The sequence below is a fragment of the Apteryx rowi genome, unplaced genomic scaffold (genome assembly GCF_003343035.1).
Source record: "Apteryx rowi isolate R43461 unplaced genomic scaffold, aptRow1 scaffold_597, whole genome shotgun sequence".
NCBI lineage: Eukaryota > Metazoa > Chordata > Aves > Apterygiformes > Apterygidae > Apteryx > Apteryx rowi.
The window spans coordinates 244,758-263,691 of record NW_020450868.1 but is presented as its reverse complement, the minus strand read 5'-3'; the positions used below and the strand labels follow the sequence as shown (position 1 = coordinate 263,691).

General features: G+C 58.0%; 1 protein-coding gene across 1 annotated transcript; it reads left to right on the top strand.

The window, feature by feature from the left end:
- Window positions 1–63: 63 nt before the first annotated feature.
- SFRP1 (secreted frizzled related protein 1) lies at window positions 64–17,803 on the top strand. The gene is made up of 3 exons (XM_026082911.1): window positions 64–607; window positions 6,696–6,773; window positions 17,481–17,803. The coding sequence occupies exons 1-3, from the start codon at window positions 73–75 to the stop codon at window positions 17,801–17,803; spliced, it is 936 nt and encodes a 311-aa protein (XP_025938696.1). The 5' UTR covers window positions 64–72.
- The last annotated feature ends 1,131 nt before the right edge of the window (window positions 17,804–18,934 follow it).

The window sequence follows — 18,934 nt, the reverse complement described above, 5'->3', positions numbered from 1 at the left end:
GGGCAGGAGCGCGCGGCAGCCGCGCTGTCGGGGCCGCCGTCGGGGCGGGCAGAGCCCCGGGCGGGCGCAGCGATGGGCCGGGCGCGGGGCAGCTGCGCGCTGGTGCTGCGGGCGCTGGTGTCCCTGGCCGCCGGGCTGCTGGCGTGCAGCGAGGCCAGTGAGTACGACTACGTGAGCTACCAGTCCGACCTGGGCCCCTACCCCGGCGGACGGTTTTACACCAAGCCGCACCAGTGCGTGGCCATCCCTGCTGACCTGCGCCTCTGCCACAGCGTGGGCTATGACAAGATGGTGCTGCCCAACCTGCTGGACCACGAGACCATGGCCGAGGTGAAGCACCAGGCGAGCAGCTGGGTGCCGCTGCTCAACAAGAACTGCCACATGGGCACCCAGGTCTTCCTCTGCTCCCTCTTTGCCCCCGTGTGCCTGGACCGACCGGTCTACCCGTGCCGCTGGCTCTGCGAGGCCGTGCGTGACTCCTGTGAGCCTGTCATGCAGTTCTTTGGCTTTTTCTGGCCAGAGATGCTCAAGTGCGACCAGTTTCCCCAGGATGATGTCTGCATTGCAATGACGGCTCCCAATGCCACCGAGGTCTCCAGGCCCAAAGGTAAGATGCGCACCTGGAGACACGGCCCCTCTCCTGACCTCTTTTCCTGGGTGGCAGGGCAGCGACCCGCACAGGAGAGGCTGTGCTGGACAGAAAGGGTCTTGCGGCAGGGCACAGCTCACCTGGTCGCTGCTTCTCGGGAGCAGTCCCTCCTCCAGCTGCCGGCAGGACTGGCAGCCTCGAACACGTGCTCCGCTAGCACCCTGCGCGGCAGCTGCTGTGTGCGCCTTGTCCCTGGAAGGGTATGCTGCCTGCACAGTGCCCTTAGCGCGTGGCTAGGGTCCGGGGTGGGAAGCCACCTGAGTGTATGACCACTGTGCCTCTGTGGGTAGGAACCCGGGACGGGCTCGGATGCCACGACCAGCCTCCCGGCGCGTGGAGGGAGGTGAACGCGCAGCACTGCAGCTCTCTGCTTTGTAGCACTAGGGCATGCGTTCCCATGCACGGGAAGTGTTGCCTGGCCTGAATAAATGGTGCAGATAACGCTGATGGTGGTGCCCCGCTTTCCGAGCAGCTCTGGGCAGCCGCTCTAAGGACGCAGCCTCGGCGGGGAGGCTGCGCGCAGAGCAGAAAACCAGTGCTACCCCCTCAGGTAGGGGCAGCGTGCTAGAAAGCGTGTTGCAGGGCTGCATCCCAGAGAGGGTGCTGCAGGCTTACAGGGACAAGAGACTTATTAAGAAACCAATGGAGCAAGTGGAAGTGATTCTTGGCTTTTTCGATTATATTCAACAAGTCTGTCTGGAATTAGACTGGCTTGTTTGCAGTGAGGTACGACGAGTGTTGCTTGTTGCTTAAAGCTTTTAAAAAAAATAAATGCCCTAGTGCCCAAGCTCACCCATCCTACCTTAAAGCATTTTGAAAAGCTGGCAAGAAAAATATCTGTAGAGAGAGGTGGCAGGGAATTATAAAAGAGAATGTGATTTATTTTTATTTTTATTTTTTTATTTTTTTTACCCCTCAGCCCACCCGCCTTGTGTCCAGAGCTTCCTTTGAAAGGGACAGGGGCTCCGTGTTAGTGACGGGAGAAGCGCAGGCGCTTGCAAGGAGCTCGGGGCTGGTGGTGCCGTGTTTGAGGCTGAACAACTCCAGTGACTTACGTGCCGTGTGTCCGGAGCTTGTCTGAAGAGCAGCTTGCCATTACAAAGGCTGCTCGAGCGCAGTTACCTTTAGCAAACAAAGACTATGCTCAGCTCTGCCGAGAACCCTCACCCCACTGGCCCGAGTCCCTCCTCTCGAGGGGTTACACAGTATTACCCCGCTTTTCCCAGCGGTGTTCGTACTTCGTGGAGTTCTCCAGTTATCCTTTAGTTTCCCTGTTTTTGCATAGGAGCGAGTGCTGAGGGGCGGCGTGCCTGGGGGTGCCTGCAGGAGGTGGTGCTGGGCAGCGGCAGGGGCTGGCGGGACGGGACGGGATGGGGCGGGCGAGAGGGACCCAGCGCTGGCGGCGCAGAGGCAGTCGGCTCGGGAGCAGTGGTGTGTCTTGGGCAGGGAGCACACGTGACTCCTGACGCTCACTGGGGATGTGCAGGCAGCCTCTGCTCCCCATCCTGTCTCGGCAGTGGGTTCTGGGGCAGATGCRTGGTGTGACGTGCGCTCCCGTGTCAAGGGGTGAGGGCTGGGGTGCTCTTGCTCCCGGGGTGCAGCCTCTTCCCGCATGGAGCAAACGGCAGCGCAGGCACACGGGCTTTCTAACAGCGGCTCATGCTTACCCATGCAATTGCTGGAGGAAGCTCTTTGTTTTCAAGGCAGGCTCTAAAATCACTGTCCTCTGTGAACTTAGTCCCTTGGTCAAGACTGCCATTGCATTGTGCATGCGTGTACAACGGTTGCTTTTATTCCCCCTGGGGCTTCCCACCAAGAGTGCTCCTGGGACAGTCTGGGACTGAGCTGCTTGCTTCCCGAGCTGCCCCTTTCCAGGTTCATTGCACTCTGGGCTGCTTGCTGGTCATTTGTTTTAGAGGCATGAATTGCCCAAGAGTCAGGAACAGTCCTTGAAGTGAGCAGCATCTGCTTTGTTTTCTCAGTGTAGCTGAACAACTAACTTCCCGCTGAGGTTTTGGACCATCCTGACAGCAACATTGGGGTGGGACAATATTGCTGTCTCCTAGTGCTGCTGACGTCTCATCCACGCAGTATTTGGGCACTGTGTCATTCACAGGCAGTGCTAAAATGACTTCAGTACAAAAAATCACGTCAGCTCAGGCTTCAAACATCTGTGGGTCTCTTCCCCCTCATGTTTGGGATGCAGAGAGGACTTACTCTGCACAAGCTTCAGGGTGCATTTACAGTTCACTTGAAGCACAAATTAGTAATCGGAGCTGGGCAAGTAGTGCATGAAAATATCGCAGCCGCTCAGATAAATGCAACATCTGCTAAATAGGGTTCACAAATCTTATGTCCCATGCACTTTTAAATGAGCAATTTGTTTGCAAAGATGTTTACAGAAAGTAAGTCTTTAAAATTCTTGTACAAATGTGAATGCTCTTGAATGTTCAGCAGAGAAGTTTATGCATCCATCTTTACATCCCCCTAGCTCTTGTAAGTATTTCAGGCAGCCCAGTTGTAGGAGAAACTATTGCACGTGATATAGCTGAGCACGGGGAGCCCCAGAGGTGGGTCAGGCTGAGCCCCCTGTGCTCATCCCCTTGCCTGGAGCACTGGTCCGAGAGGGGACCAGCAATCTTGCTAGAAAACGCTTCTTCCGAGGGAGAAGGCTAGGCCCTCTGGTAATCGTCTAGGCCAGACCTGCTGCCCTCAGGTGTGCTGGCTTTTGTGACATTACACTGGCTTGCAGCAGAGGGATCTGACATGCAGTCACCGCGGATAATCTGTGGATAGGGAAACGGATTCCCTTTACCAAATATGCTGTGTGCTGTGACTCTTGTGCCCCGAACAGCTGAGAGTGAGCAGAGCAAGCCTGGAAGTTAATTGCAGCCATGGCTATAATCTAAAACAACGCTGCGAGTTCTCCTGCACTGCTGCTCCCACGCTGATGCTCTGCAAAAGGTCTGGACGTGGCCTCTGGGACAGTAAAACGGGGCCAGAGCTCGTGAGAGGCAGCGCAGTCTGTGTGCCAGCTCCTGGCACCGTGACCGATCTGCGAGTCACGCACATCGTGCGGAGAAGCGATGCATCCTGGAGAGCGAGCAGGGGTGTGCGTTGCGGTACAGCCCCAGGTTTCGGTGCGGGGGCCCTCTCTGCTCGGGGCTCTGCAGAGAGCTTGTGCATGGGTTGTGCCTGTTTGCACGGTTTGCTGTTGGCGCAAACTCCTGGAGCCCCCTTAGATTTCAGGCACTGGGTTGTGTTTCCTGTTGATTTAAAGAGGGTCAGAACCCAGCAGTGTCCCCCCTTTTCTCTGGGCATTAATAAGAACGAGCCCTTTCAGTATTTTTCCCCATTAACACCTTAAAATTGGAATTTGTTTCTGCCTCTCAAAGAGCTGACCTGCCGAATTCCTTTCTCCTTAAGCATGAGGCGGTAAAGCCTGCAGGCCCACAGGATGCATCAGGGGAGTTGCAGATTAATATAGCATTACACATTCCTTTTCCTGCCCCTGGAATAAGCCGGCTCTAAAGCCGTGTGTTAGAAAATGGTCAGCAGGGGAAAAGCAAGCTGGAAACGGGCTGGGGTTGTGCTTGGCGTAAAGCTGCTGAGTGCAGAGGATGGGCCCCATTGCAACTGCTGCAGGGTAAGAGACAGTGTCCAGTCTTTACCCCCGGCTGCTTGCAGGATACCCCAAGCTTCCTTGCTGCTTGAGGCGAAGTTGCCCCGCGGCGCAACCCTGGAGCTGGTGGCACCTGGGGCCCCACGGTGCCGCTGCCTGGTGGGGGCGGGCAACTCCGCTTGGGTGCCGGCGCTCGGCCGCGACTCCCTGCGGCTGGTGCCCTCGGTCCTGCACTCGGGAGAGGGCTTGGCGCGGCCGTGGGGCCAGGCACCCCGCAGGGCTGTTCCTGCCGCGCCGGGTGACTGGCAGCGCTCGCCCTGCCCGGGCTGCTCTGCAAAGCCCGGGGAGATGTTTTCCGTGGCGAGAGGAGTGTCGGCAAGATGCGCCAGCGGCGCAGCTGTTGGATGTGCTGCCTTGCTGGTGGGAATGGGGCAGATGCGGCGCCCCGTGAACCTGCGGCGGTGGCTGCTGGCGGTGCTGGATTGGCACCAGCCACTTCCCACTGCGTCAGGTCCAGCGCTGCTGCTGGCTCTGCCGGAGCTGGGGGCCCTGGGGCCACGGTTGTCCGTGCTGCCACGGCGTTGCCTGTTCACCAAGGAACAGACGAGTCCTTCTTCCCTCCGGCTGTGGGTGCAGGGAGACCTCATTGGGGGGATGCTGTGGTGGCTTTTGCGTGGTTTATCTGGCCCACGGAGGCTTGAGAAGTCTCTGGTGCGAAGGCGGGCTGTGAGGCGCGCCAGGGCATTTCGTGCGGTGGTAGCTGCCGCAGTTGACCGATGCGTCACTGGTGTCCCCATCCCAGCCGGGGGCTGTGGGCTCGCGGTGGTCTCGGCACAGCAGCCAGCCTCTGGGCGCTGCAGCTGAGACGCCGCTGGGCCGTCACCCTCCGCCAGCATCCCTGCTTCCGCACCAGGAGTTCATTAAATGTGCAGCCTGGATGGAGATCTTCCTTGACTGCTCATTTGAAAACAAAGTCCTGGGGACGTCGCCACATCCCCAAAGGCTGGCTTTTGCTTCTGTCTGCGTTGCTGTAAGTTAAGATAGGAGACGTGGCTCTTGCACGTTAGGGTTTTGGAAGAGGCTGTTCTCCAGCTGTACTGCATTGTCTCCTGGGTACAGAGACGCCCCAGCGTGGGATCATTGGCTTTCGGGTGCTGCAAAGAACACCTTGTACCTTGTTAGTTGTTCGTATGTCGGGGCAGCTGGACGGCCAGTTGTCCCGCCTGTGTGATTAATAAAGACATGGTGCATGACCCTGAGAATTAGCATTTGGCACAGGACAGGCAGCAGGGGAGAAACGAGCCGCAGCAAAAAAACAGTGTCTCGGCTGAAGCCCCGTGGGGCATCTGCGACTGAAGAGACCTGAGTGCGTCCGGGAAGGTCGTGGCAGCGCCCTGCTTGCCGGTGGTGCCGGGGGCCTGGCTGTGCCAGGGGCGCCGCTCCCCGTCTCCTGTCTAGCACCGCGGCAGGCACGCAGCCTCGCTGCGCGGCCGGGGGGAAGCGCTCCTCCTGCACGCGGGAATCAGCAGATGTTGCGCCGCAGCGCAGTCCTCGAGAATAACTCTCTTGTGTGGGAAAGAGCCCTCCGTCCTGCTGGACCGGGAACAGAAGCAGCGTCTTCCAGCTCAATAAATTTATCCGTCAGTAGCACAAATCTACGTCTGTGCTGCTGGGTGGTCTTTGCTCTGGCTGGAGACAGGAACCTGGAAACGGTTTCTTATTCTCTGGATGAAATGAACTTTCCTGCCGAGATGGATCCCAGTGCAATGTCCCGGGCTGGTGTCCCCTCGGGGAGGGCGCCCACCAGCGTGGGCAGCTGGGGAGCGGAGCCACTGTCCCCTGCGCAGGAGCAGCGAGGCCTCACGTGGCCACGCGGAGGCGGGGGGCAGCGCCGGGGGGCAGCCTGCAGCCGGCCGCACTGCTCCCGAGTCCCTGCCACAGCGGGCGGCCCCCGGCCGGCCCCGGAGAGCTGTGCCCTGGGGCTTGGCGCTGCGCCGGCTGGCACGACACGTGGTGCAGGGGCATCGCCGGCCGTGGACTGGGCCCCTGGAGTGGCTTCGCCCCAAAAACCCCGCTCCTTGGCAGTGCTGCCCATCAGCCTGGGCAGCTGCCTGCCAGTGCCCGCGCCGGTGCCCACGCCTGGCCTCCTCGGTGCTGGCAGCGCTTGCAGGCTGCACGTGCTGTTGGCGAGGTGGCAGCAGCCCCTTGGTTTGCACCGCAGCTCCCCGCTTTGTGGAGGCATCTGCAGGGGTTCCCATGCCCGAGGCTGCCGCCGCCGGTGGGAAGCCCCGGGAACCCGTCCTGGCTGCCCCCGTGCGCCCGTGGTGCCCAGGGCAGCGGGGCCGCCCTGGCTGGCAGCCAGGCTCCGCGTCTGCTGCCTCGGAGCCTGCTCCCCATCGCCTCTTCTCTCCTCTCCCTTGCCAGGAACGACCGTGTGTCCCCCGTGCGACAACGAGATGAAGTCGGAGGCCATCGTGGAGCACCTGTGCGCCAGCGAGTTTGGTAAGGGAAGCGTTCCCGCGGCTCCTCCCCGCGCGGGGCTCCGGGTGCACGTGGAGGAGGTGGCGCTTGACGCCGGGTAGGCGCGCTCCTGGCCGGCTGCCTTTCCCCGTGCTTTCCAGGCAGGCTGGATGCCCGCTCCGGAGCTGGTGGAGCACGCGGGAGCTGCTGTGCAAGGGGCTGGGGATTGTGGGGCGCGGGAGGCCGTGTGGGCTCGGCGCGTGGCCCGCGGTCCTTCCCGGCGGCCAGCGTGCCTCTAGATGTCAGTGTTGCCCCGCGGAGGTGTGTGCCGCGGCGTGGGCACGGGGATGGGGATGGGGACGGGGACAGGGACCATCTGGCATCGAAGCCTGTGGGGTCCCGGCCAGCTTCCCGAGTGCCTGGCCTCGGCGACCCTCAGCGGAGGGAACCCCGGGTGCCGTCGGATATTGGACAGCGTTTCTGCACATCTGTCCTGCCCCATCCAGGCGAAACGCCTCTCGCAGGACGAGGCCCCCAGGTGTGGGGTCCCCAGCCGAAAGGAAACACCGCGGGCTGCAAAATGCTGCTGCCGCCTTTGGCCCCGGCAGGGAACAGAAAACCAGAAACCTTCACCTGAGCGGCTGGGAAGGTGGTGGTAGGTTGAGCCCGGGCACGGGGCAGAAGCGGAGATGTCCGCTCTTTATCAGGCGCTGGGAGTTCATAACTGAACGCCAGTGTTCACAGGTTTGTGCGCTGGCAGGAGCGATGTGCGGGTTGGACGCTCGCTGCACTCTCAACGAGAAGTGAGCAAACCAGCTTCTTCCTTTCCCCCAGACTGCCTGCACCACTGGGTTTCTTTCTAGCAACATTACGCTCTTCTTGTCAAATCCAGGTGTATTTAACAAAACAAAACCCGAAGCCAGTCCTTGTCTCGCTAGGGCTGAGCAATGAGGGGGAGAAAAATTGCAGAGCTACTTGAAAGCTGTGTCCTAAATGCATTATGGCTAAGTAAGTGAGTCAGACAATCATAGGTAAACAGAACTTCATAAAAAAAATATCACAGAGAAAAATATTAGCTTTCTCAGATCAAACCCAGAATTAACTGGTTTTGACATCCTTGCTGGTGTATGTAACTTTCCTGGAAGGTTATTAAAAGCATATTGAACAAGGTGTGCATTCCTCAGGGATTAGCACTTGAATGCGCCCTGTGCCAGAGCATGCTATGCAAACCCGAACCTGCTCCGCGTGCTGGTGTGTTGCCCTCTCTGCTGGAAATGAATTCCCCACTCTCCTGCGGGTTTGGTATGCCAAATGTCCCAAGTTCAGTGCAGACTTTTTCCAACAGGGAAAAGCATCAACAGGAACACCCATATAATGGTTTCTCAGGAATGCGCCTACTTCCAGCCGGATCGGGTAGCAGAGGCACGAATTTGGTCTGGCCGAGGAGCGGGGATGCTCAGCTCACCGTCCGTGGGGTTGTCCACTCCAAGGCAGTGYGGGGCAGCGCCCCAAGCTCTGCCGGGCAGCCGGCCCCTACGCCGACCCCATCTGGGGCTCCGCGGGGGGCTGTCGCTTGCCCTAGCTGAGAGAGGAATAAAAGGCAGATTAGAAAGTTCATGGTACATGGAGCAAGCAGTGTTTGCAACCGTGCACCTCGCCTGGGCAGGGCAGGCAGGGACACATGCCCGGGTGGCGGCGATGCAGCGCAGGGGCTTTGGGCTCCAAAACCTGCTCTTGGAGCAGTGGTAGGTGGGAGCAGCAGCTCCCCGTTGCAGACGCGGGTCCGGTAATACCTGTCGTGTCCCCAGACACTTGAATGAGCTGTGGCGGTGTCCTGCTGGTGGGCAAATGCTGGGAAGGGAAATGGAAGTTTAACCGCGTGCTTGTCATCAGCCCCTGCTGCTAAATATCCTCCCCATGCACCAGGACGGTTACACAACGAGGAGGAGAAGCCAAACCAGAAGTATTCACAGCCTCGGCACAGAGGCTTGAGACATGGACTTGCCCGCAGGGTAGGTTGACTATTGAGAAATTTTGTGGTGACAGAGTCCAGAGGATGGAAATGTTTCCTGGCAGGCGGTTCCCGGGGCAGGGCTGCAGCGAGCAGGCAGATGTAGGGTTACTGTGCACTGCTGAACGGCAGAGTTAGAAACGCAGGAGACCTCAACCTCTGTGTGTCCCCCTGCTTAACCAAAGTGCGGTGAAGGTTTTCATGGAAACCTCCCTTCTCCCTTCTGCCTCCAGCCAGCTTTGCGAACGGACCTGCCGGCTCTGAGCCAGGTGTGCGGGCGCTTGGGTCTGGCAGGCATCGCTTCAGGCCTGGTGTCAGGCGTTGTACCTGCATCAACGCACTTATCGGCCCCCCTCGTTAGTGCGTTCCCCCTGCTTTATATAGAATTGTGCATTTGCTCTGCCAGAGCAGAGTCTGAGGGTTTTTCCAACCATTGTAAGTAACTTGGGATTGTTCTTTGTTCTCTGGATCAGCAAGAATCCAACATGTAACTTTATTTTTAAACACGTCAGAGCTCTTGCTGATGCTGAGATTCCTCCCATTCCTCTGTCTTCCCACTGCTGCTTTCTCTTTTTGCCTCAGAAAGAGGTTTTCGTCTCACAACAAGATGACCTCCCTGCTGTAGAAAAGTCTAGATGCAGCTGAGCAGGACACAGCTGGTGTCTGCTGCATGTGAACCATCATTCTTTCTTCACAATGGAAAGCTGGTTGTGTTTTGGATATCCTTTTGTTCCCCTGTTCCTCCCTTGTCACCAGAATAAAGAGCAGTGGAAAAGCTCATTTGCATGGGTTTACAGTGGTGTAGGTTTCATGCAGCTGCATTTGGTATTTTCTTCCTACTGTCAGTGTATTTCTCCTCTCCACCCAGCAGAAGTCCCGGGTACGGTTAATGCTGCCTCCAGATGTGCCCGGTTTACAGGCACCTGGGAGGCTGGAGCCAAGCAAGCGGTGCAGTGAGGCCCTGGTAACTCGGTGGCCCTGGCAGGTTGTGTCCTGCATCCAGCGCCGGCCGCGTGGCAGGGTGGCAGGAGCTGGCGCCCGGCTCCCCTCTGCCTCGGCATAAGGGAGCTGGTGAGCGGCTGAAACGAAGCCAGTAGCAGCCGTCTTTGTCCCTGGTGTGTCCCTGGCACCGCTGGCGAACCTGGCACAGAGGACATGCGGGAATGGGAGATCTTGCCGGTGCCCTAAAAGGGAGAAGAGCGCAGGGTAGTCCTGGGGATGTCCCTGCCCCGGAGAGCAGCCAGCTGAGGAGGAATTGACTCCAAGAAGCTTTCCCAAAGCAGTGTGCATGGCCCTTGGATCTTTGTTTAGTCTTTGGGGGTTACTGTCATAAGGGTGATTTCTCAAGGAGAGCTGTTTATCTGGCATTAAAATAAACTCCCAGACCTTCAGACTGAGGTTTCTCATGCACATCCACCAAGGTAAACACTGGCAACTGACAGGTTACAGATCCTCATCAAAGCCAGACACGTACAATAAATGTTTAAACTAACGCGTGCTGCGAGGGGCAGCTGTTGGTGGGTCCTGCTCACCCGCTGTTCCTGCACCGATTCCCGCAATAGCATTACCGTGAGTTTCACTTGCGTCCCAATGGCTCTTTGCAGACGAGGTGAGAAGTGCTTTGCCCACTGCTGATGTGGGGCTGTGCCGGGGTGGGAGGCAGCAGCTGTGCACCAGCCCAGGAGCAGTGTCTGTCTCCAGGGCAGCGAAAGAAGAGAGCTGGATCCAGCTGTGAACACAGGAAGACTGTAAGGAAAAGGGGTCTGTCTCTCCTGGATCAGGAGAGGGGGCTTGGACAACATGCTGGTGCTTGGAGGGGTGCTGGGATCTGCCAGCCTCGTGGGTGAGCAGGACTCTGGATTTGCATTTGTTTGAACCATGGCGAATGTGGTTTGGGGGAACTCCACTCCCTGCTGGGCCCAYGCAGCTGGGCAGCTCCTTTCAGAGCAGGAATAGCCAGGCCGAGCTGAATTTGTGCGATTAGCAAGGTCAGAGCCCCTGCCGAGGAGATCAGAGCCCATTCCAGGCTTTCCCGAGTGTGCCAAGGCATTTCATGGTATTGGTGCTTTGAGAGCACTGTGGTGTTGCTTAAAAACAAACGGACCGGAGTGAGCAGCTGCCCTGGCAAAGAAGAGTGTGTCCCTGTGCGAGCTCGGCGTGCATCCTCCAGGTTGCCGAGAGCAGGGCTGTTCTTTGCTCGCTGGTGACGCAACAGGTTTTCAGGCACTTCCAGCAGGGACGTGTCAGTGCAGCCTTCCCCACTGCCTGTGGTTGCGGATATTGGTGAAAATGAAAGATAATGCAAGAGTGGCTTGGTGTTTTGGCAAAACTCGGCTTCCAAGCGCAGTCCCTGGTGCATGTCCCTGCTCCCCACTGGACTGAGGGCAGGACGGTGGGTGGCTGCTTGGGCTGTCACTGGGGAGCAGAGGAGCAAAGACGGGGAGAAAGAGGACCTGGAAAGACTCCTGGGGTCTGGAAGCAGATGTTCTCTCTAGCAGCCCAAGCTCTCTGAGTCAGCAGGGCCAAGGGGGGAGAAAGCCAGATTTGGCCACAGCTGCCACCTAGGAGCCTTCTAAGTCACCACATACTTGGGTTGGTGGGCACCAGCCAAGAGCTGGGAATCCTGAGTGGCTTCCCAGACGTACAGGAACCGCAGTGAGGAACCACAGTGTGTGTCTCTACCAAGAGCTTAATCCTGTGGGGTTGCACAGAGCATCGTCGTCTGTGCCAGGTGAGCTGGGCCTGCTGACATACAGCGTGGGTGCTCATCAGCGGGGTTTGCTGTCTACCCTCCAGCTCCCTGCCAGTCCAGACACCTTGCCGAGCTCAGACTGGGACCCGCGAGAGCTCAGCAAGGTGCCTGGAGCAGAGGTGCTCTGCTGGCGAGGGGCAGAGCTGAGCTGCTGAGCGTCCTCTGAGCATGCGAAGCTCATCCAGGGGCTGCTCGCAACAGATCAGGGAAGTCTTCCTTGGCAGCAGCCCAGGAGTAATATCACTGCGATGGTGACCCAGGGGCTGAAGCCGAGCAAGTGTTTGACCCCAGGATCTCTGCATGCGGCTTCCCAGTGTTGCACCTGGTTTGCTGCTCAGTTCCTTGCTGTAGCAGCAGTCCCTGTCCCTGTGGTGTGCAGAGAGATCCTGTCACACCTCTGGCTATGAACGGGTGCTGCTTTGACCAGTCCCTGTTCCAGGTCCGCCTGCCGGGTGCTGAGGGCTTGGACCAGGTGGCAGAAGTGTCGCTGCAGTTTGGAGCAGGGCTGGGACCTGCAGAGCAGATGGTGGTAGCGAGCGGTGGCACAGGTGGGCTCCAGAAGTGGCTGGGCTGGGTACGCTTGGGTTAATTGCAGTTCAGGTCTTGGTGCAGCTCCGATGTGCTGGGAATGGTGATGGATGCATGATGAAGTGTGAGATCGCCCTTCTGTGCCCCCACAGCATCCTGCCTGGCCTCCCTGGGCTGCATCCAGGTTTTATTTCTTACTCTTTGTGCAGGCTGGGCTGGCCCTGCAGTCTCCTGGAGTTCATTCCTCTCTCTCTCTCGGTGATTTTATTTATTGTTTCTGCCCTTTCTCCAGGGTCTGAGTGGATCCTGCTGAACAGGCTCTCACTGCGCTGGAGACTGCGGTACAATCAATACATGCTGTTTATTTTTTCCCTTGACTGACAGTTTCTTGCCTACAGCCTTCTCCTGTTACAGCCCTAATGTGTCTTCTGGCAGGTTTCCTTCTCCGGGTGATTTCTAAAGGGAGGAGCAATGAGGCTGAAGGAACAGCAGAGCTTTTCCGTTCTCTCGCGTTCCCTTCCCTGCCCCTCAGGGTGCTGGAGTGGGGCCTCTGTCCATGCATGCAGGAAGGTGGCAGAAGCAGGGTCTCGATCCCCAGCTGCTGCATGCTGGAAATGAGGGGTTGGAGGTGCCTGTGGGGGCACAGTGGTCTTGGTGCAGCTGCACAACTCAGAGCTCACTCAGCTGGGCTGTGCTGGATGGGTGGAAGTTGCCTGTGCAACTTCTGGGATGGTGCCTGGGTGCACCCCGCAGAGCCCATATGTGCCCTGCTGCTGCTGCAGCCCCATGGCTCCTCGGCCTGCGCTGGGCATCCAGCTGCAGGTGAGACGGAGGGATGCGCGCTGCTGCGGGAGGCTTCGTCCCTCTCTCCCTTGTCATTCTCAGAGGCCACAGAGGAGCTGCGGAGCCGAGTTTGAGGACAAGTGCAGGGCTGTCAGTCCTGTGCCCTCTGCTCCCCGCGCTGCAGGGCAAGGAGCAGGCCCTGGGGCTCAAGGTTGGGGCAGAAGCAATAGGAAAGGAAACGGAGGGGTGCAATGGGCGATTTCCACCTGGGAGCAATGCGGGCTGCTGGGACGGCTCGTGTGCATGTGCAGCTTCACCCAGCGTGCTCCCTGGGCAGATTGACAGCTGTTGGACTTGCTGGGGAAGACGAATAAACAGACTCCAGTGTCTGACGCATCTCCTCCCCTGGCAGCGACACAAGTGTGATGCTCTCGATGCTGGGGCAGAAGTAGTCTGTAAAGTGGAAGAAGTGCCTCTGGGAAAAGAGCAGGCGGCCGAACTGGGGGAGCCCTGTGGCATGGAGAAAGCTGCGGTGGGGAGAGGCAGCTAGGGGTTTGCTGGACTCTTGGCCTGTGGTGGGTAAGTAGAAAAAGGTGTGTATTGAGGAAGGAGGTGATGCTTTCCTTGAGCCTGGAGAGGCTCCTGGTGCTGCAGCGATGAAGCCATGCTGAGTTATCGGGTTGCTTGGTGGTGGGTGCACCCTGGTGTCGTGGCTTGGTTGCATGCGAGTGCCCTGCACTTGCCAGCCCGAGGCAACGGGAAGGACATGTAGTATGGCACAGTCCTTGGAAATACATGGGGAAGGCAACGGAGCAAAGGGTGCTGATGGGTGGGTAGGCAGGCACTTGGCTTCAGGGTTGCAATGCTCCCAGCTTGCCCAGGAGTCTGGGTTTCCTTTTCCCCGTGCTGGGGATGGTACTAGGAGGCTGGAACGGTCGAGATACCAATAAGAATGGTAGCAAGGGATGAAAGGCAAAATGCGTTTTGCCAGATTGGACCCCAACCAACTTTGTGAGGCCTTTGCTCTTCCTGGAGCTGTTGCTGCCCAAACTAATTTCGGTCTGAGTGAACGAACACTTTCATATATCCTGTTTCATGTTAGCAGAAATAAAAAAGACATTTTTATGTCTTCACTGCTCACTGGTCTCTCTGCATTAGAGAGCAGAGCTATGCTCTGATCTGATATGAGCTATTTGTAGTCGGGGCCAGATTCCTGGCTCTGGTCTGACGGGAGCGCACACTGTCTTAAAGAGCAGGGTCTGACCCAGTGGGAACTGAGGCTCATGATGTGGTGGCTGTGCATCTGGAGCCGATGGCTTTCCCTCTGCATGTCCTCCCTGGGCACCCGGGAGCGAAAGGAAACCTAAAGGGGAAAGTGCAAGGCAGAGGAGGACCGTGGAGGAGATGGGGCCGCTGATGCTGGCCTGTCTTGCAGGCACCAGGGCAGCCGTGCCGTGGTCTGCACTACGGCCGTGCCGCTGCTAGGCACGGTCTTGGGCTGAGCTCCGGCCTTGTTGGCTTGTGCGCGTCGGAGGCCGGCTCTGATGTTCGCAGCCAGCTCCGGTCATCAGTCCTAGAGGACGGCACCTTGGGAAAAGGAAGGGCTGGCTCGTGCTGCGGTGCTGTCTGGATCAAGGATGCTGGGGGGACTGGTCCCAGCAGCCATCCGGTGTGCGCAGCCCCTTTGCGGACGTCTCAGTGGTGTTTCAGGGCGGTGGCGCTGTGTTTGGTCCTTGCGCCGTGAGCTTGCGGCGGCAGCGGGGCTGGGAGGGTCGGGCCCGGCACTTGGGCTGTGCTGGGGGGCCCCTGCGCCCGGCTCCTTGTGCTGCTCCGCATGCTGCTCCGCATGGATCCGGTGCTGCGGCGACCCTGGCTGGAGCGCCTCGCCTGGCAGGGGTCCCGGCGGCCGACGGTGCAGAAATGCTCTGCTGCCGTCGCAGCCCTCGTGGGGCGCCCGGGCTCAGCTGCCCCGTCCTGGGGCTCAGCGCTCCCCAGCAGCGGGAAAGCAGGAGATGCCGAGCGCGGCGCGGGGGCCGGAAGGGCTCTGTGGGAGGGAGCTGTCGGCCCCCAAGCCGAGGTCGCGTCCGTCCCGCACGAGCCTTCCCCTCTCCCTGCCCGCTGCTGCCGGCACGGAGGTGTCTATGGGGTTGGGGGGTGCGAGCCAGGCGAGGCTGCGCGGTTCCCCCTGCCAAATCCTTCATTTTTAGGAACGCCGCAGCCCTGGGGGCCCGTCTCCCGCTGCGGTGCTGTGCTCCCAGAGCTGGGTGCACAGCCTGGAATGAAACTGCCCTTCGGCACTGCGTTTCTGACACGTGGAAAATGCAAGAGCTGTGCCTGGGCCGGCTGCTTGCGAAACAGCCCGGGGTGCCCCGAGTCTGGCCCCCGGGAGCGCTCCGAGCCCCAGCGACGTGGCCTGAGCCAGGGACCGGGGCATCTGGTGGCTCTTGGAGGGCAAAAAACTGAGCAGTCATTGTAACGTCCTTTTTTCGCTCGTGTGTGTCTACCTAGTCCACGGCAAGGCAGCAGGAACTTGTCAGTCCTGCAGCTGGGCAGCGCTGCAGCATCCCGGTGCTGCTGGCGGCCGAAGGGCGTTAGGGCCGGCACCAGCAGAATCCTAACCGGGATCGTTTGCTTCCCCTGTCAGCCACCTCGGCAGTTCTCCTCGGCACTATCTGGTCTTGGCTCCGTATGCTGCTTTGCTCAAGTGGGGCTTGGACAGATTTTTAGCAGCGTCTGGGTTTACGGTTTGCCCGGGCTGCTCCTGTGCCCCCCGGAGCTGCCCCGGCGGTGAGCTCCCATGGCGCGGGGCTGCCAGACCCGCTGCCTTCCAGGTGCTGTGACGCTGGAGCAGCACAACGCCTCCGCTAGCTGCCAGGGAGCTTGCAGTGATCATAGCAAAGCAATTTGCAAACAAGCCATTTCGAGAAAGTCTCTTGTTACTGGTATTATACTGTTCCTCCTACACTGGAAACCACTGTGCTTAGTGCAAGGGTTCAAAGTCAGAACTGATGAAGAAATTGAGGTTCATAATGAGGGACGCTGCTGCCCAGTTTATGTCATGGAGCTTAGAGCTGCATGAAACCTGCTGCGCCGCTTTCCAGATCCATTGCAAATTGATCTGGTTCAATGTCTTTAGTTCCTTAAAGCTTTTATCTCTTTAGCTCCTTAAACATCCTGAATTTGGAAAACAGATGGAATAAAAATTTCACTTAGGTTTCCAGTCCTCGATTACTTTCTTGTACAGTAACAGTATAACACAACAGGGCTCTTGGCAAGCGCAACAGATATTTCTGGCACGCGAGCAGATAAATACCRTCACTCCTGTTGCCAGTGCAGTGGCTGGGAGCAGGAGGGCAATGCGCAGACCCTGCTGCCTGTGCAGGGTTGTCATCGCGCTGTCCTGCTGCCATCTGTGTCTGGAACGGCGCGTAGCGCTGCCGTCCAGAAAGCAGCGCGTGTTCAGTGCAGCGAGCGCCAGCGGAGCAGGGCTGCGAGGAGCGGCGTTGCGGGGGACTCGCCTCCCTGCCGGATCCAGAGGCTTTGCAGTGCTGTCTGCTGCACACGCGTTTGAGAATCAAACAGAAAGGGACAGCAATTAATCACTATCCAAGCACTATTTATCTGCAGCTCTGAAGTAAACTCCCAAATGATGGAAATATGTTAGTGATTTTTGGCCATATGTGCTTTTCCCCCAAAACAAGGCAGAGCCAAATGGCACAGAAGTGATACTCTAATGTACAACATATTTTCATCATTTTTCCCATGTATACTAAATTCCTCTTCATGGTCACGGCACAGGAACGTTATTTTTTTTATTCGGGTTGCGATTAACTCAGAGTGCTGAACCCAAAGAGGAAAATATTTTCCGTTGAAGTGGTATTGGATTAGCTGCCGCTCTCCTGGAGAAGGTGCGTGCTCTGCCGCCCACTCCGTGCACCGCTGTCGGAGCAGTGCAGTCCTGCCTAGGCAGCAGGTCCCCTCTAGACGTGGCTCGTTCCAAGGGACCTTTATCGCTCAATGCAGAGATGTGCCATGCTTGGAAACTTGTTTCGCAGACACCTGAGTGGCAGGCGTGACTGAAAACAAGCGTTTGAGAAGCTGCGTTGACCTTTCCCGTGGCTCTTTGGGGAACTTCTCAGTGCTCCTAGGGCAGGGAAATCGGTTATTTATTCAGCGAACGTTTTGCTAGCAGGAGTGCGCCGCGGCAGCTGAACAGCAAGGGCTGAGCATGGTTTGTGGAGGGGAGGAAAGGGAACGGGGGGTGCTAATGCGTTGCCCTCCTATGCCCCTGGGGATGGGGATGGGGATGGGGATGGGGACGGCTCTGCTCCAGTCGGGGAGGACTTCTGTATCGCATCCCGAGGGCCGGGTCATCTCCACCAGCCTGGTTAGTCGAGGGTCTCGTTATTCCTGGGAGCAGCTCTCGCCAGGCGCACCATGCAGACAGATCAACAGTCCAAGTCATTCCAGGGGCTGGGAGAGAGGAGCGGAGAGGCGCGGAGTGGTGCAGGGTGGTGGGTGACTGCAGCTGGGCAGAGAGGGGCTGAGACGGGGCGCCCGGGTCCCCCTGGCTCTAGGGCGTCCTGCCTGGCCACCAGCAAGAAGGCCTTCCGTGCAAATGAAGGTTGCTCAGGAGTCGCTTTGTTTTTTCGCTTCTCTCTGTCTTGTTTTTCAGCTCTTAAGATGACCATAAAGGAAGTGAAGAAGGAGAATGGGGATAAAATGATTGTTCCAAGGAAGAGAAAGGCCCTGAAGCTGGGGCCCATCAGGAAGAAAAACCTCAAGAAGCTCGTACTGTTCCTCAAGAACGGGGCCGACTGCCCTTGCCATCAGCTGGACAACCTCAGCCACTACTTCCTCATCATGGGCCGCCAGGTGAAGACGCAGTACCTGCTGACGGCCATCTACAAGTGGGATAAGAAAAACAAAGAGTTCAAAAAGTTCATGAAGAAGATGAAGTCTCCTGATTGCCCAACGTTTCCATCCGTCTTCAAATGACGAGGCGGGCGGTGGGGTGCTGCTGGCCTGGACCTTGCACAGCCCCGGGCGCAGCGGTTCAGGTCTCGCTCCTTCTGCGCGGGGCTGCTGGAGCCCGAATCCCATCTGTTTGACCCTCTATTTTTTAGCGCTTCCTTCGCAGATCCCAGCCCTCCCACCTCCCCCATACCGGCATTTTCCTGAGCGCCAGCGTATGCAAGTGTGACGAGTTTATACTAGTCACTGAGGTCACAAGCTATTTTACATCTGCAATATCCAAAGACCTATAGCTGTAAGGATATGTAAATTCATTTAAATATCAACTATCAGGTAAAGAGGGCAGGTGGAGGGGTGTGACGTTACCGCAAGAGATTACGTGATCGGAAAGGACCCCCGTGACCTGTCTTAGTCTTGTGTTTATGGCTGCAGGATTGCCCTAGATTAAGTCCTGCTTGGACCAGAGCCAGTCTGTTAGAAAAACATCTGATCCTGATGATAAAAGTTAATTAATGAGTTATGGATAATCTGTTACAACCTTTGATAAGACCTCCCAATAGCTAATTGCCCTCACTGTAAAAAAAATCACTCTATTTCTAGTCTGAATCTGTTTAGTGTCAGCCTTAGCCACAGGATGCTCGTGCTCTCTTGCTCTGCTGGACGGAGAGCCCCACTCTCAGCACGGGGTCTCATAGCCATCAGGAGGATGCTTGTCCCCGCTGAATGAGACTGAACAAGCTCCTTGAGCCTGCGGCGCTCGTTTCCCCGTCCTTGGAACCGCCCGCGGCTCCTCCAGCCCTTCCTGGCTGCCGCCGGGCTCCGGCCGTATGTCCCCGTCCTCGTGCGTCCCCATCCCTTTCCTCGCTCCTGGGCAGGTGCCTTGTTTCCAGCCGCGTGGAGGTGTGTGCTGGCGAGCCTGGGACGCCGGCCTTCAGGAGCGCTCGCGGTCGGCTCCCCGGTTTGTGTCTCTTGCTAACTTTACCAGTGATGTTTTTATAGTTTCTTCAGGCTGCTGGCAAAATATCAGGTTGCAGAAGGCCAAGGACCGGTCCCAGTGGAGCGCCACGGGAAATGCATCGTCTCCGTGATTCCCTCTTTACAGCCGCTTCGGGACCTATCAGTTTCTAGTTTTAATCCATTTGATGTGTGACAACT

Excerpts from the sequence above, each read along its gene's own strand:
- SFRP1 (XM_026082911.1), top strand. The coding sequence starts at position 73 with ATGGGCCGGGCGCGGGGCAGCTGCGCGCTGGTGCTGCGGGCGCTGGTG. Across the intron at positions 608-6,695 it reads CGAGGTCTCCAGGCCCAAAG|GAACGACCGTGTGTCCCCCG; the intron begins GTAAGATGCGCA and ends CTCCCTTGCCAG. Across the intron at positions 6,774-17,480 it reads CCTGTGCGCCAGCGAGTTTG|CTCTTAAGATGACCATAAAG; the intron begins GTAAGGGAAGCG and ends CTTGTTTTTCAG.